The sequence below is a fragment of the Camellia sinensis genome, chromosome 11, assembly GCF_055761805.1.
Source record: "Camellia sinensis isolate YWXY chromosome 11, ASM5576180v1, whole genome shotgun sequence".
Taxonomy (NCBI): Eukaryota; Viridiplantae; Streptophyta; class Magnoliopsida; order Ericales; family Theaceae; genus Camellia; species Camellia sinensis.
In genome coordinates this window covers 175,086,941-175,114,426 of record NC_138971.1, presented here as the reverse complement: position 1 = coordinate 175,114,426, position 27,486 = coordinate 175,086,941, and the positions used below count along the sequence as shown (strand labels likewise).

The following is a 27,486-nucleotide window of genomic DNA, read 5'->3' as shown; positions in this document are numbered from 1 at the left end:
TAGAACTGAACAAGATTTGGCTTTGGCATGCATTAATAGAACTATGAAAAGTGAAATTGAATCCAATAAATTAACATGATTGGTGCCACATCGGTTTGTAAGTTTTGTTGATTTGTATAGCACTAATCATCAAGGTTATACAAGTAACCAACAATATATACAGTTTCAAGAAAGAGTGGGATGCCAAAAAGCCAAAACTGGCAATAGCATCGAAGAATGAAGATCCTTTTTTAGGGCTGTTAAAATTTAGAAAACACCATCTTCAGGCAGTTTGCTTACTTTGCACCCTTGTACATGTTGTCAACAATGTTCTGCAATGCAACACAAAGATTTCCCCTTAGTACTGTGCCACCCAAAAAACAAAAGAGTACTATAAAGTAGTCATAAACAGAAATGACAAATTAACAAATTCCAAAAAAGTTAATTGGAAATTTAAGTCGACTAAAAGTTCTTGCATGCACTAGTTGCTTGGCAGATGGCAACATGGAGTGAACTAGAAATCTCCAATGTTCAAACACTCATGGCCAAGGGCGGAACCAGGATTTTAACTCGAGGGGGTTCAATTTTTGGCTTTTCTTCTCCACAGATTATTCTAATACATATTTTTCTACAATGAAATGATTTCCTCCCGATTCCTCTCAAGTCTCACCGGAAAAAAAATTAGAATTCTAATACACATTTCACATATTTCAAAACATTTTTGGGTCAAAGCATCTAGTCAATGAACATAGTACAATGGCATGCCATGAGATTCCTTGAGAGAATCAAGAAGAGCTACCTGGTAGTATTTGAGCAACTGAGGCCTCTTCTTCTTGAATGTTGGGGTCAGAAGGTCACGCTCCATGTCGAATGGCTCGGGGTCAAGATGAACAGCTTTTATAAATTCAAACCCTTTCAACTGCCAGGCAAATCGCAAAAGTTTCAGAAATCTTCTGGAAGTAAATAACGTTTTCTTCCCCTCTGCTAACTCAGATTATTATTCAATTATCAAATCGAAGTAGAAATGAGAGGTGGTTGGAAGTGTAAAAGACACAAACCTTCTTTCCCTTTCCAATCCGTGTGAGCTCTACAAGTACGTTTTGTTTTGCCTTGGGATTTTCACAGAGGGAATTGAAATCCCCAGGTACACCATTTTCTTCAGCCCAACGTTCAAGTACTTGCTTATTTGGGTTTACAACAGCAACAAGGAAAGACTCAAAGCTGTTCCCATATACCCATATCTGAGATTGAAATTCAGACATAATCAAACACAAGAAGATTCTGGAATAAACAAAATGCTCAATCTCCTAGCCCCAAAGTACAGGCATAGATTTGACCATTCATTAATGCTGTGTTTGGTTGGGAGATTTGGGGAGGAATTTGGAAAGGGAAATGGAAAATGTAGGTGAAATGTGAATAAAATATGCCTATATTTCACCTAGTTTCACACACTTTTTCCCTTTTCCTTTCCAAATCCCTCTCCAAATCTCCCAACCAATCACAGCATAAGTCACTCCAAGGATTGTTTCCAACAGGAAAAAGTGCACAAATGTGAGAAATGAGAACATTCTTAGCAGATCCATAAGCATGCACAAAAGCATGAATGAACCAAGTATATAGATATCCTCAAGTTTTAACAAGAAAGAATAAGTTGGACCTTAGGATGCACACATCAAAATCAACCTATGGCAAATATCTTGTGCCTTAAGTGTAAGAAAACAAAAACAAATCTGATGGGAAAAAAGCACGTAAATGCAAACACTAATTTTGTGAGATATAATCAATCATAGAGACCTGTGTCAAGTTTCTTCCTGTGCTTAAAAGCACACAACATGCACAAATTAGTTTAGCAGAAAAGGGATTGAAATTTAAAATAGAACGCACTGGAAATGTGTGTATGAGAGAAAGAGAGAGAGCATATGTAAGGTGTAGGAGAGGGTTCAAGAAAGGAGTTGAAAAATTCGAAGATCGAATTCTCTAGAATATGATGAGAGGCTTAGATTCTTCAATAATCTCAACTTAGGAACACAACAATAAAGGAGATGATGGAGATAAGAGATTGGGTGAAGAAGAAGGCAAAATGACTAGAGAATAGAATAATGGCAAGGCTCTCCCATGGATCTCCCACTTTCACTCTCAAGGTTGATAATGGAGAAGGGAAATTAGTTCTTTCCCAAGAGTTCAAAAATCTCCAAAATCCATCCCTTGTAAAGCTATGGGTGGGTGCTATTTATAGGCACCTCATGATGTAGGATGGAGCCCATGTGCAAGGCACATGGGGGATATTCTCTCTAACCACCTTGTCCGAGGAGGTGACCTCTCCGAGGAGGTGACTTCTCCGAGGATGAGAAAACCCCGAAGAGGAGATCAATCCCTCGGCGAACCCTTCTTCTTAGCCACACCTAACCAATGATCCCCAATCATCCCAAAGGGTCAGGGGTAGTCCTAGAGGACGTCCTGCCGCAAAATATTGCCGAGTCTCATGGACCCCCCGGGGTCGTGCCACCTCGACCCGGGTATAGGCTAGTTTAACCGAAGAGTGAATTTGTCTCCACTCACCGTCCTCGGGATCGGGTCCTTTGTTCAAACTCCATTACGCCCATGGTTCTGGTGCGTAGATCCCGGAAAGCTCCGAGCCCGCAAGTGTTCTGGGACTCATTAACGGAGCGACTTCTAGATTGCGTTTGAATCCGTTCGAAGCCAGGTGCTTCGGATCTCTAGGTTCGTGGATCCGAACCCTTTCGAGTCCGAGTGCCTCGGATCTCTAGGCTTGCTTAATACCCTTTCGAGTCCGGGCTTGAATAAGTCTCTAGGTTCGTGGATCCGAACTCTTTTGAGCCATTCAACCCGTTTGACGGCGATAAATCCAAGCCCAACAATCTTGGACTTGCGATAAATTCGGGCCCACTAATCTTGGGCTATTGGGCCTAAATAATTTAGTGGGCTTAAATTAGCTCCTCTTACATTTGCCCCTTGCGTGTATGAGAAATTGTAATTTTCTCGGACATGCATAATTTCACCTTATCAGCCATGCTTCACATTATGTCTTCGAGAATATTTGGCCTTGATAAAATTTATGGATAAAAACTGAGGACTCACTGAAAATTACGGATAAAATTGACAACTAATAAAAAATAAATAAATAACTCCTTTTTTTTTCTTTTTTTTTTTTTTGAGTTTTTTTTTTTTTTCTTGTTTTAGCTGAATTGTTTTCTTACAACATATGAAAACATAAATAAAGCACCTTTTTTTTTTTTTTTTTTTAAGAGAGAAGGGCTACAAACATTTTTTTATTCTAAAAATAAAAGATCCAAACACTTTTTTTTTTTTTTTTTTTGGTTGAAAACGGCAAGCACATGTATAGACTAATAGAATAATGCCACAAACCAAGCTTTTTCTTTTCCTAGCTGGCAACACAACAGACCCGTCTATATATGGATATTTATAAATAGTATATTCTGAGGGGATATTCTAAGCATCACACCCTTTTTTCTATTTAAAGAGAGGGGCCAAAACCCTATTTATTTCATAGGTCACTTTTTTTTATTTGTTGCACAGCGGCGCTCTCCCTCTACACAGAGACTTATCTTTTTTTTTTTTTTTTTTTTTTTTGGTCTTTTGAAACCAGTGGCACAATCTTTCTCACTAAACTTGCATTTTCTTCAAAAAGGCAAGAGACCACCATGAGCAGCGGTTCTCTTCTTCTTTTGCAAGCCAGCATTTCTATTCTTCGTTGAAAACCACTGCTGCCTTCATGCTGGCCGTCGTCGCGGCTCAGGCACCGCCGTCGGCCTGCGAAAGAGTCACTCAAGGCACTGTCCTCCGCGCGACCACCTCAACTCGCGCGGCCTGGAAGCTTCGCGTCTGACCCATGCGGTATCGCCCACTGCTCACGCCGTGGCTCCGGACACCACTGATGCTGCAACCCAAAGTGCCACCAGCTAGCGCTATCACCAGCCCAGTTCGTCACTGTCCAGCCCGTTGTCAACGCTGGTTGTTACCCGTGGTGTCTTGCCGTTGTGCCGCGACACCCCCAGCTTTGTCGTGGGTCTTGGCTTCGGCTCTACCGATCTTGTTCTTTATTCCTTTAGCTCACCATCGGCCCATCCTCTTTGTGTTGCTATTTCAGATTGCCGAAACCCCATCCTTAAATATATATATATATATATATATATTTATGCTTTGAGCTTTGATTTGCCAAATACATATTTGGAATTTTTTTTTTTTTTTTTTTTTTTTTTGCAATCTTGCCTATCTACACTACTTCATTGTTGCTATTGGAAGTACTCATAACACTGTTTTGTTGATTTGGGAATGATAAAACATTGTCTGCATATTACAACCTTTGAATTTGATATCCGAGGGGATGAATTTGTTGAATACTGTATACTCGGCAAATGAACTCTCAATTCTTGAATTTCGTGAACCTTTGCTTGGGAGAATAAAAAAAATGTCATTGTAAAAGAAATAGAGCCGAATATCATTGTTTGTTGTTGATCCAGTGGATGCTCAGGAAATAAATAGTTGATGCCGGGCTTTTGTTCGAACATTGCTGCTTTACGTTGGCTTTAGAGGAATCGACCCGAATAGATAAAACCTTGATTGTTGCATTTTCAAGAACTCGCTCAGAGGAATAAAATTGTTGTACCTTAAATAGATCATTATTATTTGTTGATGTTGCCCCATTCCGATAATGCCTGAATCAGGATATGAAATTAATATTGCTCATCTCATTTGTTGGCTTTGCTATTTCAGGCAAATGAATTCTTGATTGAAATCCACGACCTCGGGGCCCTTAGAACCCGCACTAATGAGAGCAAGGGCTGTTCCTCGGAAGTCCGAACAGAAGCAAGACTGTCCCTCGGGAGTCCGAAAGTAGCACACACCCTACTTTGGCAAGAAAGATTCCTCTGGAAAATAACCGAGTCTACCAAGCTTACACCAACAGAAGTAAAGACTGTCGCTCAGAAGTCCGAGCAGAAGTAAGGCTGTCCTTTAAAAGTCCGAGCAGAAACGAGGCTGTCCCTCGGAAGTCCGAGTGGATGTGCACTTCTACTTCGGCAGCTAATGGAAGCAAAGGCTATCCCTCGGGAGTTCGAGTAAGAGTCCACTCTACTTTGAAAAGAAAGATCCTCGGAGCTCGTATTGATGAAATCAACGGCTGTTCTTCAGACCCGTACTAATGAGAGCAAGAGTTGTCCCTCGGAAGGCTCTCCCTCAGAAGTCCTGTTCCAGCTCTGATCACTGTTGACTTCAACGGTTCCAACGCACACCACACACGTTCGCCCTCTCAACGCAACGTGTGTGGTTGCTGACTCTTCTGTGGTACCAGCGTTGCTTCCGGCTTCAATTTGTCCGACGCCGACCACGCACGTTCGCTCACTCAACGCAACGTGTGTGGTCCTGCCAAGCCTAGCCCAGTCTTGTTGATTACAGTCTGTAAAGCCTCTCTGATTTCAGCTTATATTTCCAACATCGGCCTCGGATATCACCCCTCTTAACTGTGGCTTTCTCTTCCTCTTGTATATACATATATTTTGTGGTAGTTTTGTATATACATATATCAGAATTTATGATTCCAATGACACACATTCTTCTTTTAACAGGTTAGAGACTGAAGCCGTGTGTACGTTGATTACTATTGCAGGGCCAAATTCAATCTGCTATTGAAGCCGCGTGTACATTGTTGGTTTCAACCCGCTGCTACTTCATCGCCAATCACTGTTGGCTTCTCTCTGCTGGTACTCCGCCATTGGCTTCAACTACTCCAACGCAGACCACGCACGTTGCCCCACTCAACGTGACGTGTGTGGTTGCCGACTTCCTCTGCGACATCCCCGTTGTCTTCATCTTCAACCATCCAGTGCTGACCACGCCGTTACCCATTCAACGTAACGTGCGTGGTTGCTCACTCTGTTGACTTCGGATTGTCCAACGCCACTCACACGCGTCGCCCTCTCAACGCGTCGTGTGTGGTTCGGCCTAGCACGGTTCAGCTTCAGTTTCCACTATCATTCATCTCTTTCTTGATCATTGCTGCCTTAATTCTGCTTCCTTAAATTTGTGGGTAAGTATATATATATATAAATATATTTACAACTTGGTACAAACTTTTTTTTTTTTTTAATTGCTTTCTTGCCCCTTTCGATAAAAATGTTTTATCTAGGACAATGCAATGAAATGATAAAATTTTTGCTGTTTGGCTATTTTGGCATTGTTTTCTCATTCTACTTGATAAAATATTTATTTTGAATGATACAATGGAAAGAACAATCATACGCACATGTTTATAAAAGCTGAAATATTCTCATTAGTTCTTCAACTTTCTTGACAAAAGTATAATAGATTCACTGCAAGTGATGGGATAAAACGTACACCATAGAGAAAACTAGCTTCTTCATAACGTGAGGGAAATACAACTTTTAGACAAAGTAAGAAAATGAATTTCAACATAGATGAGTCCAACTATGGGTAGTAATGCTTGATAAACTTTGCATTGAGCGGGCCAGTTCGGAAGCCATCTTCAACCCTTACAAGCTTGTAGTACCCGCTTGAGCTCGCCTGGACCACCTTGTAGGGCCCTTCCCATTTTGGAGAAAACTTGGGCAAAGGTTGTCCTCGCATGATTGGGTCTACAATCTTCCATACTAGATCACCTTCTTTGAACTTCCTTGGTACCACAGTCTGGTTATAGGCTCGGGCGATGGACTCATGATACCTTTCCATGACTTTTGCAGCTCTGTCATGCTTTTCCTCTAATGCTTCCAATCTGGTGGTTCGAGGCTCCAATACCATCCCCGAGGCGAGAGCCATTCGAGCAGATGGCGTTTCCAACTCTATAGGTAACACTGCCTCGGACCCATACACAAGGGAGTAAGGAGTTGCTTGAGTTGGCTTTCTCTTTGAAGTGCGATACGCCCATAGGGCTACTATCAACTGTTCGGGCCAAGTCCCCCCAAACTCATCCATCATCTTGCTCAGAATCCTTATCAGTGTCTTGTTTGTGGCTTCCGCTTGCCCGTTCCCTTTTGGATAGTAGGGTGTGGATTTGTGATGCTTCACTTGGTAAGTCTCTAGGAGGCTCTTCACATATTTGTTTATGAAGGGAGTGCCGTTATCCGAGAGGATGGTGTTTGGTACTCCAAACCGGCAAATGATATTCTCCTTGATGAAGTTCGCGACTGCAGGCCCCGTAGCGTTCTTCAGAGGAATTGCTTCGATCCACTTTGTACTCAATTCTGTGGCTGCGAGAATCCACTTGTACCCCTTAGAAGATGTGGAGATGGGCCCTATCAGATCAAAAGCCCAGGTATGGAACGGCCATGGCGTTCGGATACTATGTAGGTCTATGGCTGGAGCATGGATCAAATTTCCGTGTTTCTGACAAGTCTGGCACCTCTTCACGTGATGGGATGCATCTGACTCCATGGTCGGCCAGTAATACCCAAGGTGTATAAGCTGCTCGAACAGCCGAGCCCCTCCTTGATGTTCAATCTCGTGAGCTCTTCCGAGGACTAGATCTGACTCCTCCTTGGAGAGACACCTCAGGGGAGTGCCCTCAATACTTCTTCTGTAAAGCTTGTCCTGATCAAGAAAGTACCGCCTCGCTCTCCTCTTGAGGTGTGCAATGTCCCTCGGGCTCTCAGACAGTGTTCCCTCTTTGAGATAGTCAATGTAGACTTGCCTCCAGTCAGGGGTATCAATTTCAAAGCAACTCTCATCCTCCCGGATGTATGACTGACACTTGGGGCATTCCTTCTGTAATTGATTCGAGTCCTTCTCCATCTCGGGCCAATAATAACCTTGTCTTTGGATTCTTCTGTACAGACTGATATCCCCATCCCCGCAAGACTTTTCATGGATCTGTTGTAGTCGGAAGCTCGCTTCTTGTTGGCCAACACACCGGGCTAGGAATCCGGTACCCCCTCGGAAGTAAAGTTCACCTTGAATAATTGTGAATTGGGCAAGCTTGGCCATAGTCAGTTTTCCAACTTTGCTTCTGAGTTGTTCGAGGACTTCACCTCTCCAGTCCTCCGGAAGGTCTTTGTCTTCGGGTATTATTGAAGGTTCTGTTCTCTTCTTGATAACAATTGTTGCCTCTTCCTCTGGAATGTCAACTCTTGCCCCTAATGTTGCGAGGGCATCTGAAAACTTGTTGTCGGAGCGAGGCACATGCTCTATTTCGACCTTCTGAAATTTGTCAAGAAGCCTTTGGACTGTTGTTCGATATGTGGCCAAGGCAGGCTCCTTTAAGACAAACTGTCCTGAAACTTGCTTCACTATCAGCTTTGAGTCCCCCCGGATCTGAATCTTCTTGATACTGTGCTTATTAGCTGCTATCAAGCCTAAAATAAGAGCCTCATACTCGGCTTCGTTATTCGAACAATGGAAATCCAGTTTATAAGACAAATATAACTTTTCCCCACTTTTGCTTGTAAGGACTATCCCGGTTCCTCCCTTTCCTCCGCCTGCTGCTCCGTCAAAGCTCAATGTCCAGAAGCTTTCCTCGGAAGCCATAGCTGCATGCACCTCTCCTCTTAATTCTTCATTCACTGGTTCATAGTCACCACTTGGAAATTGAGCAAGGAGATCAGCTAAGGCTTGGCTTTTGATCGCCCTGGGGGCTACACATGTGATCTCGAATTCACCCAGTGCTAACAACCATCTTGCCACCTTCCCGGTTAGAGCAGGCTTGCTGAGGAGGTATCGGATTGGATCACTTCTAGTAACAATCTGAATCTGATGTGCTAGGAAGTAATGTCTGAGCTTTTGGGCAGTGAATACCAAAGCTAAACAATGTCTCTCTACTGGAGTATATCGGACTTCTGCCCCTCGAATCTTCCGACTGATGTAATACACCGGGCGTTCTACTCCATCTACATCTTGGACCAATAATGCCCCTATGGACTTGGGGGTTGAAGTTAGGTACAACATTAGAGGCACCCCGGGCTGTGGGGCTATCATGGTCTGAGGCGAGGTCAAGGCCGCCTTGATTCTCTCAAAGGCCTTTTGGTACTCTTGGTTCCACTCGAACTTGGCATCTCCTTTTAACAAAGAGCCGAAAGGCGCAGAGATCTCTGCTAGTGCTGGGATAAACCTCCGAATATAAGACACCTTCCCGATGAACTTCTTTAACTCCTTCTTAGAATGCGGGGGAGGCATTGCTCTGATAGATTTGACCTTGTCTTCATCTGCCTCGATGCCATGCCTATGTACAAGAAACCCGAGGAACTTCCCGGCCGTCACCCCGAAAGCACATTTGAGAGGATTCATCCTCATTTTGAATTTCTGGCACCTCTTGAATACCTTCTCAAGGTCTCGGAGATGGTCTTCTTCTTTCTTGGATTTCACCACTAGATCATCAACATAATCTTCCACCTCATGATGGATCATGTCATGAAAGATTTCAGTCATAGCCCTTTGGTAAGTTGCACCGGCATTCTTGAGTCCGAAAGGCATGACTGTATAGAAGAAGTTTCCGAGAGGTGTTCTAAAAGCAGTCTTTTCTGCGTCCTCTTCAGCCATCTTAATCTGATTGTATCCACTGAATCCATCCATGAATGAGAACATCTGGTGTCCTGAGGTAGTATCCACGAGGGTGTCGATGTGAGGAAGAGGGAATTCATCCTTCGGGCAAGATTTGTTCAAATCTCGAAAGTCTACACATACTCTGATTTGGCCATTCTTCTTCTTTACTGGCACGATGTTTGCTAACCACATGGGGTACTGTATTGGCCGGATGAAACCAGCCTGTTGAAGTTTTTCAATCTCCTCCTTAATCTTCTCTTCGAGATCTGGATGATATTTTCGAGCAGCTTGCTTAATTGGCTTGGAGTTTGGGAACATATCAAGATAGTGGGAGACTAGGTCAGGATCTAGTCCGGGCATTTCCTTATATGACCAAGCAAACACATCTGAGTATCGGCCTATCAACTTTAACAACTGTTCCCGCTTCTCTGGGCTAAGGCTTGAACTTACGAATACCGGCCTCGGTGCATCTTGTCCATCACTCAGATCTATTTCAATAAGTTGTTCGGGCTGAGGCTTCGGCCCATCTTGCATACATTCTGGAGCCACTTCAGGCTTTATTACTATATCATTGTCAGGAGGCTCTTCATTTGACTCGGAGTCGGTGACTGAAGAAACCGACTCCCCGCACCTTCATAAATAGTACACCATCTTGCCTCCTTCTCGAACTTTCATCACCTTCCGAGGAATAGGCGGATTTTCTGGTCTAGACATTGCCCGCTTACTTGACTCTGCCATCGGCTCCTTGTCATCTTTGATATCCTCCCAACGAGGAATTTTGACCCCTCGAGGCTTAGAGGTGGTGGGAACTTCTTCGACAGCCAGTTCGGTGAAGTAGATGGCATCAGAATAATGAGCTTCATGGATCTCGAAAGGCCTTTCTGTAGCCTGAATTGTCACCGTCTTCTTTCCCCATTTAGCCTTAACACACTGATGATAACTCGATGGTACAGCCCCATATCTATGCATCCAGGTCCTCCCTAGAATGATGTGATAATTTGCCTCAGAATCGATAATATGGAACTTGGTGGCCGAGCGAATCTCTCCAACGGCTAAATCAACTGTTACGCATTCGATAGTAACTCTCCTTTCTCCACCGAAGCCAGTGATGACTATCGGCTGCTTCACAATGCGTTCTTCAGAGATTCCAGCCTTTTCTAGAGTAGCGCGAGTCATAATGTTGATAGAGGCTCCACTATCTAGAAAGGCCCTTTTGAACTCAACCCCGTTAATAAAAGCAGTCACATAAAGCGGGCGATTGTGAGAAAAAGGATACTTCCGATCAACCTCGGAGAAAGTAATGGCACTAGATTGCTCTTTTGCCTTCCTCGGGATAGATCCCTCAGTCGACATGCATTCCTCATGGTGTTCCTCGGCTATATTAATGATAGACTTGGTGATTTCTGTTCTTGCCTCCTTGGAAAGTCCAAGCTGGTCAAAGAACTGCTTGAACTTTACACAGTCTTGCAAGGTTTTGGCATAGTGATCCGGATCTTTTTCCACTCTTGGAGGCTCGTAGTTAACCATCTCCTCGGTCTCTTCAAAATAAGATGCCACATAAACATGGTGTCCTCCTCTTCCGTAGTACTCTTCTCCTCCTTCTGGATCAAAGGGATCTTCGCCATGAGTCATAAATGTTCTGCCCTCTGGATCGAGAGCACTTCCATAGTAAACTTGCTCACCCTCTGGCTCGAGGATGTCGTCCAGATAACAATCATCGTCATCGAGGTTGGCGATAGCCTCGATCATCGGGCCTTCATAAGCTATCATAGCAACATTCTTGCCCTTGTCTCGGTGTTGAGGATATGGTTGTTCTCGGATGTCTTGAGTCCCTTGCTTTTTGAACCTCAATTCGTCTGCCTCGACTTTATTTCTGAAGATTTTCCTGAGAGTCCAACACTTCTCTGTCGGATGTTTCAATGTACGATGGTAGACACAGAATTCAGGGCTCTCACGGTCCTTTTTTGATGGCATTTCTTCAACATAAGGCAATTTTAGCTCTCCGTCAGCCACCCATTCCTTAACTAGAGCTTTCACTTCCTCGATTCCACATGGATAAGAAACATTCCCCTTTTCACCATTATATTGCTTTCTCTTCTGGCCTCTATGACTTCCTCCTTGTGAATTTCGGGTATCTGGGGCAGAGGCAGCAGCAACAATAGGTCCACGAGACGATTTGAAACTAGTCTTGTAACTGGCCTTAAATCCGGACTCTTGAGCCTGAGGAATGCTAATGTTCCGAGCTGCTTCCATTAATGCCGAGAAGGTGGGTAGCTTGTGATTAACTAGAAACATTTTGTACCTGCTCAATGCCCCTTCTAGACAGATTTGAACCAGATAACTCTCCTCGACTGCTTCATGACAATCTACGGCCTTGTCCTGAAACCTTTTGACGTAGTCAAGAATGTCTTCACTTTCTTGTTGCTTCTCTTTATACAATGTAAGTGTGGTCACCTTCTCCGCCACTTGAAAGAACTTGGAGTGGAATTTGTTAACCATTTCCTCCCAACTTCGGACAGAGTTTGGGGCCAAATTAACATACCAACTATATGCTCGGTCGGTGAGGGACTTAGAGAATTCTCTCAGTCGGAGGACGTGGTTTGAACCATGAATACCCAGAGTCTCGATGAATCGCACAACATGTTCTCGGGCATTTCCTTGTTTGCCGTCGAACTTGATGAACTTCGGCACTGTATACCCCTCAGGGTATGGATAGCTCAGCATCTCAACAGGGTAAGGCGGCTTGATGTCTGGATCAGGCAAAGAGGGTAAGGTCCTCTTGCCCCGTTCGAGATCAAACATGGCCTGCACATCGGCGAGGGTGAAAAACTGTTGAGGGAGAGAGTTTGATGGTGGTATTCCCGGGACTTGGCCTGTGGACCCGAAGACTGAGCTAGGGGCGACTTGGCCATTCTGGTGCTGCGAATTCATTATTGGTGAGGACATTTGACGATACTGGCCGTCAGCGCCTATAGACAAGCCAGTTGGTGATGGGATATTGAATTGAGGCCCGTAGAGTCCACCGCACGGCGCCGCTATACCGGGTTGTGCTTGCAGATTTGTTGTCGGCACCAAAGGAGGCCCGCTTGGTGCTTGGGTAACATTTACTGGTGGCGTAACAAGATTAGGTATGGGCAGAGCTCCCTTTTGCGCCATTATGCTCCTTATGTTTTCCTGGACACCAACAGTCGCCGGAGCACCATTCATTACACCAGAGACTCCCCTAGTCACCATTGGATCTTGGCTTAGCACGCCATGGAGCCCGGGCATGGGCAAACTGCCGCCGCCTACTGTGGTTTGAGCATGTGTTACTGTGGCCGTGTTGCCATGAGCCATAGGCTGATTGGGGCCTACTTCTCCTTGGATTTGATTTTGCGCTCCGGCGGGAATAACTCCACCACCAGTTTGATTTCCGTTTGGCGCCGGTGCAAAGTTAGAACTCATCACCAACATGGTGTGAGTGAGATTCTGAAGAGTGGTAAGAATCTCTTGCTGAGTATTCTGAAGTCCTTGAATGGCTTCAAGCAAAAGTGGTTGATCTGGAGCCATGGTTCTGTCATCACCACCATTAGAGGATCCTTGTTGGTGAACTTCATCTTCTCCCGCCATCCTTGTTGGAGTTGTGTGGATTCCAGATCTCGTTGAGACCATTAACCAATCCGCCTCCCCAGTAGAGTCGCCAAAATGTAGGAGAGGGTTCAAGAAAGGAGTTGAAAAATTCGAAGATCGAATTCTCTAGAATATGATGAGAGGCTTAGATTCTTCAATAATCTCAACTTAGGAACACAACAACAAATGAGATGATGGAGATAAGAGATTGGGTGAAGAAGAAGGCAAAATGGCTAGAGAATAGAATAATGGCAAGGCTCTCCCATGGATCTCCCACTTTCACTCTCAAGGTTGATAATGGAGAAGGGAAATTAGTTCTTTCCCAAGAGTTCAAAAATCTCCAAAATCCATCCCTTGTAAAGCTATGGGTGGGTGCTATTTATAGGCACCTCATGATGTAGGATGGAGCCCATGTGCAAGGAGGTGACTTCTCCGAGGATGAGAAAACCCCGAAGAGGAGATCAATCCCTCGGCGAACCCTTCTTCTTAGCCACACCTAACCAATGATCCCCAATCATCCCAAAGGGTCAGGGGTAGTCCCAGAGGACGTCCTGCCGCAAAATATTGCCGAGTCTCATGGACCCTCCGGGGTCGTGCCACCTCGACCCGGGTATAGGCTAGTTTAACCGAAGAGTGAATTTGTCTCCACTCACCGTCCTCGGGATCGGGTCCTTTGTTCGAACTCCATTACGCCCATGGTTCTGGTGCGTAGATCCCGGAAAGCTCCGAGCCCGCAAGTGTTCTGGGACTCATTAACGGAGCGACTTCTAGATTGCGTTTGAATCCGTTCGAAGCCAGGTGCTTCGGATCTCTAGGTTCGTGGATCTGAACCCTTTCGAGTCCGAGTGCCTCGGATCTCTAGGCTTGCTTAATACCCTTTCGAGTCCGGGCTTGAGTAAGTCTCTAGGTTCGTGGATCCGAACCCTTTTGAGCCATTCAACCCGTTTGACGGCGATAAATCCAAGCCCAACAATCTTGGACTTGCGATAAATTCGGGCCCACTAATCTTGGGCTATTGGGCCTAAATAATTTAGTGGGCTTAAATTAGCTCCTCTTACATAAGGTAATACATAAAAAGAATAACTTTTAACGTCAAGAGGTTCACACAAACAATATCAGAAACAAAAGAAGACCACATTATAATGTCATAACAGTCAAGAAGTATTGAAACAAGGAAGATTAATGCTATGGATCCAAGTAAATTACCAAATAAATTGCCAAACCTCTCACATGGGTGTGGGGGACCCACACACATGATGTGTGTGGGTCCCCCACACCCATGTGAGAGGTTTGGCAATTTATTTGGTAATTTACTTGGGGTCCCTAGCATAACTTTTAAAACAATATCAGAAACAAATCCATGCTCTCATCACTAGAAGGACATTGTTGGTAATATCTACAACGAATACATTCCATATTTGTTGACAACAATTGGAATGCTCACAGAGACAAAACTGAAACTTATATTCCATTTATATATTTACAATAGTTCAGAGGCATACCGAGTCAATACCAGCAACAGAACCATAAACATTCTCCAAGTTTTCAACTGCAACATATTCTCCTCGTGACAGCTTTAAAATGTTCTTCTTTCGGTCAATAATTTTCATGCTCCCATTGGGCTGCCACTCACCAACATCCCCTGACACAAACATTGTTAGGGGCAGGGTTGACTAAGAAAGAAAATTATGAGCACTATATCAAATTAATTATGAAAGACACTGTCGTAGACAAACCTGTGTGGAGCCATCCATCAACCAGGACCTCTTTGGTGAGGTCTTCACGTTTGTGGTACCCTGAGAACAAGGTATTGCCCCTTATACATATTTCTCCGCGTGGTGTGCTTGAGAGGGCATCATATCCCATTTCAGGAATAGATTCTAGGCACACAACCACATTAGGCACTGGAGGACCAACAGTACCAAGCATACCCAGCTCATTTGGTAGTGAGACAAATGTTCCCGCACAGCTTTCTGTGAGACCTACATCACAGAAAGAAAACAAATTAAAAAAAAAATTAAGTTTGCTGTATGATAATGGATATACAATGGCAGATACCAGTGCTGAATCAGTAAAAGTCTCTATTCATGGGCAGAAACAGGGGGAATATGGCACTGAGGTAATGGATTTAAAGAAATTTCATCAAACTTTCTTAGATGCCTTCAAAGCGAAGTGTAATAGAACTCATTCCCAAGTGAAGTTTAAGCAACAAAGAAACATATATCAGCAAGCTGTCTCAAATAGGTTGATAAGTAACAAAAACCACTTCCAACGGGAGGAATGAGTGAAATTCAAATGTACATGCTAAAAAGGCAGATAAAATAAGTTAAATTGATATGTACAGATTTAAAAGGACAACATACCATATCCTTGCAGAACATGACAACATGCCACCACTCGTAGAAAAGCTTCTACATGGGTTGCGAGAGGTGCTGCTCCAGATAAAATAAGCTGTACATTTCCGCCTAGCCCATGCTTTACCTGAGAATGGAGTTAAAAGAAATGAAAGCCATATTAAAGATTAAGTTTTGTATATATGGTCCCATGAGAAAGTAAAAGAGGAAAAGAAGAATGAAAAGCTGCTACAAGAATATGTCCACCACCTTATTGAAAACAATTTTGTCACAAAGTGGAGCTGCATCTACATGTTTACTCCCCTTCTTCATGTTATGTAGCTTGCTGCAGCATTTGTTTAAATGCAGATAAAAATGAGACAGCACAAAATGACAACAAATTAGCTACCTTACAATTAAAGCAAACACTGTAGAAAAATCCAAGTCCCTGTAGATACACATAGGGTAGCCACAGTTTATGTTTCGCACACATGATGCATAAAGGGTTGCGCCCCCTTTTGATTTGTGCCTTTTAATACAAAATCTATCTTATAAAAAAATGCATGATGAATGAGATGACACTTGAAATAGGAAGTATAAAGTACAGAGTTCTGATCTTAAAAGGGTAATTTCAAGGTTATATAAATACAATGAGAAAAAGAATTAAGAACATGAAATTGTTCCAAAGGAAAAAAATGACCAAAATTTTGGAAGAATTGAATATCTAGTCACAAATTTTTGACCAATCAATATATGGTTGCGATGATGTCCTTCAAGAAGTGATAAAAGGTCTTCAGTTGAAAGGGTTAATAAATAAAATAGAATCTTCAAATGAAAAGAAATTGATGTGTGCATAAGTGATTCCACAAGATATCCCTATTATCACTGCTGGAAAATCAACTTTTAGCGGCGTTTTAAAAACGCCGCTATAGGTACTGAAAACGTTGCTAATTCTTTTTGTGACGTTTAGTACCAAACGCCGACTACGCGGCCGTCGCTATAGCTTTATGGCGTTTGGAAAACGTCGTTATATTAGTATAGGAGGTGTTTTTAAAAACGCCGCCAAATGTCCTACCCTAACTGTACTGTGACGTCACTATGACATTTAGCAACGTTTTGGAAACACCGTCAAAGACATTTATACATTTTAAAAATCTAAACATTGGGGTAGGGATATAGTGACATTCAAAAAACGCCGCCATAGCCTTTATTTTTATTATTTTTATTTTTAAAGTTGTGCTAATTTTATATGGTTGAAAAAAATACCCGTCATAAAAATTATTAACAACTAATAATTGATGTTTGTTAAAATAGTAAATAAACTAAGTTTGAAAACAAAATTAAAAATAAAAAACAATGCAATAAGATGTGATATATGTACAATTACAGAATATATCTAGACACAAAATATATTAGAAATCCGTGAGGATTTATTTACAAAGTCAGGCTTGAAACTCATGCAAAAAGCAGAGCAGACATCCATACTCCTAATGACACAATACCGATAGTAGCAAAAGCTTGGCCCAGTTCATAAACAAAATTTTCTTTCTAAACAAGGCAAACTTTGCCAATTTGTCCTCCTGCAAAAAGTCACAGCCAGGACCAAATTAGAAAGATTAATATCAGTACAATAGATTGACACATTAGATTAGAATGGAAAACATTAGATCAAATTAACTTAATGCATACAAGTGCATACCCCAAATCAACAATGATGATGCTGACATTATCTTGTAAACGTCGGTCCTGTACTATACAAAAATTTGCAGGTATGATCAAGCATTGTGCAAGAAAAATAAACATCTACGCATCCATTACCAGAGCTACACTTCCAAGCGCCTCACAAGCTAACAAAAATCAGAACAAAAGAAGTTAAAACTTTGTAAACCATAACACTGGTATACCATAATTGAGGCAAATTTTTTACCTGAACATCTCTGTGTTGCCGAAGCTGATTCCTAACAAAATTAACTGCTTTTGAGCTGAAACAATAGCAAAGTTGATGAGATAATACTCATCTTGTGGTTAATTGAGAAAAATATTAAATAAATAACTATCATGCTAATTTAAGATAATTTACAGAATGTAAGTACAAGGTTCAAACAGGAAACCACAATCAGCACTGTCAGTATAAAGCACAGTTTTTATGTCGTCATAGATATCTTCATCAGCAGTTCCAAGAGCTATTTCTTAGCTCCACAGACTGCTTTATTGTCTGTAAAGTTGTGTAACAATAAAGGTTTATTTAGAGAATGAAAGTGAAATGTTGATTTACCAGATTCTCACGGAGAAATGTATCCACAGTTGTCCCAGCATGCATAATTGCATTAGCATATATTGTTGCACTGTGGCAGACACTATTTCTCGGCTCCACAGACTGCTTTATTGTCTTGAGAATAAGAAGATTCGACCTATATGCAAATTATAAAATTAATGAAAAAAGCTTTTCACAGTACACAAATGGAACTCCTGAAAATTGAATTTGAGCAAAGCAGAATAAATAAAGAGCTGGAAATTATATCTGTTGTCTCACTTGCTATGACTGTATAAAAATTGTAGAGTCAACTATATTGAAGTCTCTCCAGACAAAATTCCTTTTATTTTTGTTAGCCTCTCAACATAGGTCACTTCTTTTGGATCTGCTTCTTGCACATTCACATTAGAAGCTTGAGTTCCATCTGTCATTTGAACATCCTCAGATGCAGTAGCTAAGTTTTAAATAGAACTACAAGTCCTGAACTACCCAAGGCAATTGGTTTGCCTTTTGATTGATCTGATACCATTGTATTAGGACAGTATGAAAATAATAAGAAGAGAGTGCACTGAAAGAAACTGCTGAAAGAACTGAAAAAAGAAAACACCCAAATCTCTTAAAGAAGATATCCATCCTAGAATTCATATATAAAGCACATCTTTCAGACACATACAGAGACAGAATTCAACTTTTCTAAAATAGATATTTAAATTGTGTCCGTGTCCATGCTTCTTAGCTGTTAATGCAATTGTTGCCAATTTCAAATTTACCTAATACTACAATCTTCGATCAAGATTCTTTACTCTACCACCATAAATTTTTTGTGCTGCATGAATATGCTAATTATCAATAGAAATTCAGTTTGACCACATCAAAGAGTAAATTCAACTTAAATTGTGGTCTTGGCTGTATCTAGATTCTAGATACAGATATATCTCCATGAGAAAAATCACCAACAAACAGTCTGCTTCAGAGAATTTTGAGAGATCTTCAACTATCCAAGTCAAATACAAAAGGATAGAAGTAGAGCTCAATTACATGTATTATGCATAGGTTACATAAACACAAGATTTTGAGCAAATAAATAATTATATTATTTAAGTGCAATCATTGTTGATATCAAGCCTATCCTTTCTTGAGGAAATATATATATATATATATATTTGGGGTGATTGACTGAATTGAATTATTGAATTAGGGAGTTCACATCCATTATTGATATCAGATAATGCGAGAAACAAGAAAGTACTATGTCTATGACATGGATAGTTTAATGGTTTTAGTTGAACTTACAACTTATTCAACGACATGGAATGCAATTGCATAAGGATAAGCTACTAAATTTATGTGTACACCCCATACCCTGTATTGTTGACTTAGGTTGTGTTTGGATCTTGGATTTGTGGAGGGAAAAGTGAATGAAGTAGCTTCTAAGATCCAATCACACCCCAAAGAATGGTTGGAATTCAAAGGATCCAGGTGAGACATAAAAGACTCGAAGTGTGAACTCTATCACAACAATTATCAAGTACATATCCCACCATACAAGAAAATCATGAGAGTCAATGATTTTCTTTCATGATTAGCTAAAATACTAATACATTTAATGGTGACATACAGAAATCAAATAAATTTCAAATACTCACAGACTAACCCCTTCTTATGCAAGAGCTGAAAATGACACCCTCTAAAGTTATATATGCTTGATTAAGTAGTTAAGCACAAATTAGAATTATGGACAACATAAAGCATTAATTGATCCAAAAATACACTCACACTAACTAACTAGAGTAGTAGAACACTTGCTAACCTGAACCCAGGTGTGCACTGATTTCTGAGCAAGCATGTTTATCTGGCAATTATGCTGAGAGCTTTGTAGATTTCCCAGCAGAGAGAGATGTGGGTATGTTGAAATATACCAAAAAGAAAAGACAATAAAATATGATTCCACAATTCTTTAAAAATATTAACTACACTGCAAATATGCTCTCATATCATGTGAAGCTATCATTCCATCCAAAAACGTAAATGATAGATCACATTGTGCACTCTGTTAGAAACTCTACCACATACTACCTAAACTAATCATGACAGGTAATAAAACACTATGAGTCTATGAGTGTCATGTTCGGCATAATCTATACTACTTATTTACCCTTAACAAGAGGAATTTTGCACATAATATCACAAAGAAAATACAAAGAATTACAATGACGAGTACGGAATTAAATGTTTACTTCACAAATCCCAAAACCCATAAATTCATATATAAGCGCATATTTTATACTATTATTAGAAGGTAACACCTTAATTGATGTCCCTGACAGATTTTTAGCATGCCTGAATTACCCCATGCTCAAACATCTTTGCATAATTCCAGAATGCCAAAAAACAAAGATAAAGCAGTTAATTAAGGTCTTCAAATTTCAACATTAAGAATGAATAGCAATACAAGGAAGTCAGTTCCTATAGCTGTTTTGCCAAGGAATTGGTTTTTCAATGTAAAGACAATTTTTCCATAATGGTCCTAAAAGAGATGGTATCAGTAGCATTCTTTGAAGGAAATAAATTCAAAATCGAACTCGTACAATGTTTCGTTGCGGCCATTCTATTCAACATAAATGAGCTCAGAATCCTTGTATTAAAAACCAAAGTTAAAGGTCCAAATTATACCTCCAACGAATTATTTATACACCTGTGCTGATAACAACCATTTCCTTGGGTCATGGAACCCCTTACAAACCCAGTCTGTACTAATGATGAAGCCATACACCTACAAGAATGAACAGAAGTTATGCCAATGCAGAATTCAAATGTGAGAATCTGAAAAAAGTTCCATAAGCATATCTCACCTTCAGCTATGTCCTCTCACCTCACCCAACATTCTGTCAGATGCTCAAGCACTGTTCATGTCTGTGCATGATTGCATGATCCATCAGAATAAGCTACATAATAAGTGTAATAGTTAGCTAATGACGACTGCCCACCTGCGATGGCCAAGAATGGAAATCAATATTCTATAATGGTTATTATTGTACATATTTAAACCAAACATGATTATGTAAATTTAAGTGATCACCAGCTGGAAGTGGAACATCTAAACTTAGCATAAGAAATTAGTGAAACAAAAAACTTGCTAGAGTTTTGAATCTTTCCAGCAAGTCACAAGCAAAATCAACTACTGTCTGGAAGAGGACAGATGTCAGAGGGAATCCAAGCTTTAGCAAGATTCTAACATGTCATTTAATTTAGGGTATATTACACTGATCTCCCAGCAAACTCCACAACTTTGAAAAAATTACAGTGACCTCCCTTTTAGAGAGGTTAAAGGGACAGGAACAAATGAAAATGGTGTGAAGACACAAAGATAAATAAGGAAAAAATATACATTTCATTGTAAAAGAGATGACATCATCATTTTTCCATCTACATGACTAACAAATTTCTTATGAAAATGAGGCTCAGTGTTATGTGAATTAAAACCTTAAGAGAGTCCAATGTGATTATGCTAAACTTGTGAGGCTTACTATATTTTTTTCAAACCTTAGGAGAGGTCAATGTAAGTTACTCTTTAATTTATGTTTGGCAGGCCAATATACAGAATTATGAACCTTGATGAAGAAGAAGCTTGGATATAAACTTGATATACAAGACAGCACCTTTGGTCAATATTCGAAATTAGATGGATCCAAATTTCACAAGCACCCACAAGCACAATTTCCAAAGATCCTGATAGCATTATTTTTTATTTAATTTTTTTTTTAAGTTAGAGAGCCTGATAGAATGATACAGCATCTTCTTCCAAATTACATAGAGAAGGCTAAGAACATGTTCAAGAATTGTTTCTACTCCTTGAACACACATTAATGCACATTAGTCATTAGATGAAGATCATGGACATCGTAGTGGTGTCGTGTCTACTGGTACGGTCCATATTAAGGACATACTGAAATATCATAAACATGGATGCTAAATGGGGCAATGTACCGTAAGATTTCATTCATTGTTAATACCATCTGATGAAAGAAATCTAAACAAAAATAAATAAATAAATAACAATATCAAGTAGGAAGTGGAAAAGAGCTCATTTTCAAATTTTAAGGCAGAGGTCTCATATCTTGATAGGATTCATTTCAGAAATGAAGATGTCATACAGAGGACTAAACAATCCTAGCAAATTCCAAAACCCACATGTTTAGCTGGGATTAGTAGCCAATGAGATTGTATCTCCATAGAAGTGCTTCTAGAAATCACTGAATCTCTTAATCTCTGCAAATGAGGATCAAGTAAGAATGCCTTAAAACATCGATTTCATAGATCTAGAGAGAGAGAGACGGTGGAGCTCGCTACCTCGCCGGTGCAGATGGTGCTGGCGATGGAGCTTCAAAATCGCTTCGATGGAGCTTAGATCTGAATCTTTGATGGAGCTTCAAAATCGCTTCGATGGAGCTTCGATCTGAATCTTCGATGGAGCGTCGAAATCGCTTCGATCTGAATCTTCTTTGACCTGAATCTTTGATGGAGCTTAGAGAGGGTTGAGAGAGAGATATGTGTGCGTATAAGGGTTGGGAGAGTGAAATGGCTCAGATTCAAAATAAAATAAGGGTTTCCAAAAGTAGGCACGTGTGGCCACCGCATTTGGAGGCATTTCTAAACGCCTCATATTATAAAACGGTGTCATTTTGTTTAAAAGAATATGCAACGTTTTATAAACGCCGTTAAATATTAATAATAGTGACGTTTAAAAAAACGTCGTTAAAAAAACGCCACCATATCCCTTTTTTTACTGTAGTGTATTCTTTTCTTTTCTTTTCTTTTTTTTCTTTTACTAGGAGGTTAGAGATGCGGAGTACAACTTACTATGAGTCTGCGAAGTTGAACATAGTATTTTTTAAGAGACCCCCAGATGAGATCTTCTGTTGCAAACCTGAAAATAAGAACCGGAGTTCGAGAATAAAATGCATGAAACTTGAAGTTATGTTTTGCAACAGAATGAAATTATGAAAAAACACTATGTGCTTCTGAAATGAGCACCATTGTATTTAAATTTAACTCTGCCCTCATTAACCATTCTGTTTCTTGTGTTCTCTATTCAGATTTTAATAGTCCCATGGCAGACCAAAATAAAAAATTATCAAAATTTAACAACTTAAAATACACTGAATTTGTTTCATGCTTTCTAGAGCATAAATGTTTTTGGAATTAAAACAGAACACAAAAATAAATCACTAACATTAAATCTTTTACTGTTTCATATTTTAGTTGATTACTGTGTGATGGATCAAAACCACTGCAGTTGATTAAAGCCATTGTGTTTCATTATCTGCTACCGATGAAAGTGTCCCTTTTAGGTTCTATTTTGCTCAGAACGTGTACCGACTCGCATTTGCATCCATTGAGAAAGAAAAAAACTTACCTGCATAAATTCTATCCAGTACTCGGGGAACAGCACAGAAAATAGTAGGTTTCAGCTCACCAATATCTTCAGTCAATAGTTTGACATCCTGAAGATGTAACAAACACCGAATTGTTACATTGAACTCTAATGTGGAAGGAAAAGAATTGGTAGTCATATTACCCCGCGCCAAAATCCTATTGAGCCGCCAATATTGATAAAACACTCTTCAATCACTCGATCAAGGATATGTGCCAGAGAAAGATATGAAAGATTTACATCCTTTTCAGTCAACAGTAAAATTTTCAAATGGATGTGCAAGAAATCCTAAATAAAGCAGAATAATTTAGCCTGCCACGTAGATTTATGAATGTAAATTGATTCACATGCTTACCAATTCATGAACGCTCCCTAGCAGGCACCTCACCCCAGTTATAAGAGTAACAATGCTATTATTGGAAATCAGAACGCCCTTTGGGTCACCAGTTGTGCCACTAGTATACATTATTGTACAAATGTCACTTTTCGTTTTTACTGGAAGATCATACTGTTTATCATCTCCCTGCAAAACAGATAGGGTGAAATTCAAATCGAAGTAATAAATAGTCAATGGAAGTATCATCCATACTTAGCCCCCCTTGGGGAAATGGTATCAGATCAGTTGGCGATTTATAAAAAATTTCCAATTCAAGAACAGATTTTTTTTAGGGATGCACCACGTAATATTTGAAATTAACATTCAGTACTAGAGACAACGTATATATAGCACACATCATTTCAAGTGCAAAATGCCTCAGATTTAACCACAATTTACTTCAGAGCACCATCAGATTTAGTCAATAGTACTCAACCTATCCTATAACCAAATGCAATAGAAGTAACACGATGGAAATAACTGGATCTTAAAGTGAAACATATTTTGACTTTTGACCTTATATCATAACCTTGAACCAATACGACTGCCTGCCTGCAATATGGAAACACACGAATGCCAGTGACCTCTTGTGCCAGCTGTCAACTCCAGCATGTCATCTAAGTTATCCTCAAACCACTTTATTATTAGATAAATAAGGATTCATAAAATGCAATAAAGTGGCACAATACAATGATTTTTGTAATACAAAATGTGCAGTACGCCATCCAGCATCCCTGCTTTGAATTCAACAAATTATACACCAATCAAATTCCATTTAAATCATATAACTGCTAGTTTCTTGAAACAAATTTCATGTGGTACAATAATGGGCATTATTCAAAACCAAAAAATTATTAACAAAACAACCAGATATGAAATGAATAATGGATTAACAGAAGTAGCTTACCAATAACAAAAATTCATCCCAAGCATATATAGCCAAACCAAACTTTTCAACTTCTTCTTTTTGTTCAGGAGTGACCTTGCCAAAGCTCACAATTGCTATATGAAAAAATGAATACAGTATTATTTCTTAATGCCGCATGCAAATGCAAACTGAATATTGTATCAAATACGACTTACTTTTCAAGTATTTCGTTGCACTAGGAAATGTTTTCAGCACCTGAAAAGGCAGGAGAAAAATTAAGACGCGTAATCCAGACATCCTATTATATTTTGTTCTATTGCCACCATCTTAGCACTAAACACAATAAAACAACTACAACAATAAGTTGGGCAGAAATGGACCTTTCAGAGTATTGAATTATAAATGAAGTCACATCCAAATTTTGGTATCAACTTGAACATATTCATCAAATCAGATCAAGATACATCCACGAATATCTCATAACAACCTTAGTCGGGACACCAATCATAAAATGAAAACCTGTGTACCTCAGGAATCTTTTTCTCTTGATCAACACATAATAACCATATGTAAAACTCCAAAACGAATCAAGTTGATGATGAAAAATAATTAAACCACAGGTGAGAGATTCACTGCTTCATCACTGAGTCTTTAGTTGAGGTTGGGATGGACCAATACCACCAACAGGTGACATATCAAATTTTATGAAATTAAACAAATCTTTTACTACATGGCTTTACTGTTAATTGAATTCCCGCCAGTGCATTATGTGGTGTGCATTGCATAAATATTTTGAGTCATCAACAAAACAAAATCCACCACTCTAGCAATAGTTATTATGAACATAAATCAACAATTTACCTATCCTTACTTGAGGCAGAATTCTCATTTCCAAAGACAAGCCCAACAACCCCTTGTACACGATTCAGTAAATTAATCACGTGTAAGCATAAGATTAGTAAAATGGCACTTACCATGACAACATATCCGAAAATTGATTCCAAGACATGTATATTATAAACCAAATACACAATAATGAGAAGTTATCATTGAAAAATTAACTGTGACAAAATCCATATTGAAAGATGACAGTAAACACTGCTGAATAATGAGAGAAAATACCTTGTACCCAGACATCAAATCTATCCTTTGATACAAATGGACCACTAAAAGTCAATCAAACCAAAGCTTTCTGAAAAATAACAAAGAAAAAAACCCTCGACAGTGAACAATAACTGACCAAACTAAAAAATTTGATCAAAACTACAAAAGTACAGAGATATCATTCTACATTACTAAGAAGGATCACATTACGATACAGTTAGCATTCACATATACACATACATATACATACACTTGAAGGGTAGAACATGTTACGCACATACGCACTTTATTGGCCTTGTTCAATGCAGTGTATAAAGCTCTGCCGATAGCTTCTTTTATTTTGGAATTGCGTGCCAGAGTGTTTAGTGTTGCTTCCAATTATAGCTTATAAAAAAAAATAGCTTAAAATACTAATTACCGGAATGCTGAGGAAGATGCAATTTTAACTTTTGTTTTTGATTATTAGATTTTAACTTGCAAGAAGCTGAACCAAAAGGGCCATTATGACCCCATCGATTGAATTTTACTGTTTGAAAAAAATATTTACAAACTTACTGATCACTTCTCAGAGTCAATTTTTGAATCGACATTTACAACCGGCCAACATTCAAAAATACATTCTAAAACAATGTCAAAGCAGTGACTTTCACGAATAACTGGCTAATGTGTGCATATTACTAATAAATACACAAGAGAGAGAGAGAGAGAGAGAGAGAGAGAGAGAGAGTCTCAAATGAGTTAATTGAAAGACTAGGAGGTCGAACACACATTCATTGTCTCCTTGTCACACTTATGCCCAAAACAAGTCTTTTGACTAGTAGTACAATACATATGACATCAAAGCACTGATTGATAGCATATTTTTATATACTATTAAAGAAATTAATTGTCACAATTGATAGTGAAAGGACTTAGTGAAATTATAAAAAATGCAAGGGGCCAGAGTGTAATATTACACACACACACTCACAGAGAGAGAGTTAGGAAATGAAGTTGAAATGAAGGAAATGAAAGTTGAAATGACCTTATCTGACTCCACTATCAATGCAAATCAGCAATTTTATTTTAATTTATTTTCAACACAATAACACAATAGGATGACTACAAGGAAATTTTCATCTCCCATTACCTCCAAAAAATGTTAGCTACTCAGCTTACTCTGCAATTTAAGAAATGTTGATCATGAAACATTTCATCTCCCACACACACGTACACACACTCAGAGAGAGAGAGTTAAGGAAATGTGGAATGGAAATGTCAATACTTTCCATTTGATACCCAAATTTTGTATGGCAAAAAGAACCTACCAAAGCAAGAATATGGAGAAAAATGAACTACCTTTCACCATAAAAGCCACTCCCTACATCTCTACATCTCTACATCTCCATCTCTGTCTTCCTTCTGTCTTTTTTCCCAAGAGTTACATCTCCGTCTTCTGTCTTTTTTCCCAATGGATCAGCAAGTTGTTTTTTCTCAACCACCACCACGATCCATTATTAAAAAACCCTCAAAATTTTCCCGGATTCTTCGATTAATTTTTGGCAGCTGCGGCAGGAAGTCGGTGGAGAAGACATTAGTTGAGGATGAAAAAGATGGGAATACAGATTATGTTTCTTATTTTTCTTCCTCCGGCTTGGACTCGGATTCAGCTTATTCTTCAGAGGAAAATGACAGTAAAAATGGAGAATTGCAAAATGAGTTTCAGATGGTGACAGATGACATTAAGCAAGAACTTCAAGTGGCTGACTTGAAAAGGGAGTTGACAGAAACTACTGAAGAGAAGGAAGCAGAGAAGATGATCAGTGATTTAAAGATGGAAGCTGAAACGTTGAATGGTGAGAATTCAAAGCTTTTACAAGAACTTGTCACCGAATGTAGCCAGCTGAGGGAGAAATTGGGTGAGAGAGAAAGGGAACTTGCGAGTCACACCGAGATGCATGAGACCCATAAGAGTGAAACATCAGCTCGAATGAGGGGTTTAGAACTTGAGCTGGATTCTCT

At 39.8% G+C, this 27,486-nt stretch overlaps 1 protein-coding gene across 4 annotated transcripts; it reads right to left on the bottom strand.

Annotated features, from left to right (window-relative positions):
• LOC114305422 (long chain acyl-CoA synthetase 4-like) lies at positions 1-27,486 on the bottom strand. Of its 4 annotated transcripts, XM_082896378.1 has the most exons (15): positions 26,824-27,486; positions 25,504-25,573; positions 24,597-24,636; positions 24,421-24,515; positions 23,493-23,660; positions 23,282-23,425; positions 23,120-23,207; positions 22,564-22,630; positions 15,720-15,795; positions 15,480-15,597; positions 14,853-15,098; positions 14,619-14,758; positions 1,038-1,220; positions 779-898; positions 1-311 (listed from the first exon to the last, which is right to left on the bottom strand). In XM_082896378.1, the coding sequence occupies exons 2-15, from the start codon at positions 25,516-25,518 to the stop codon at positions 276-278; spliced, it is 1,536 nt and encodes a 511-aa protein (XP_082752504.1). In that variant the 5' UTR covers positions 25,519-25,573; positions 26,824-27,486; the 3' UTR covers positions 1-275. The 4 variants fall into 4 exon arrangements, with proteins under 4 accessions (XP_082752504.1, XP_082752508.1, XP_082752506.1 ...); XM_082896382.1 differs by lacking the exon at positions 25,504-25,573 and having other exon boundaries at positions 26,824-26,840; XM_082896380.1 differs by lacking the exon at positions 26,824-27,486 and having other exon boundaries at positions 25,504-25,602.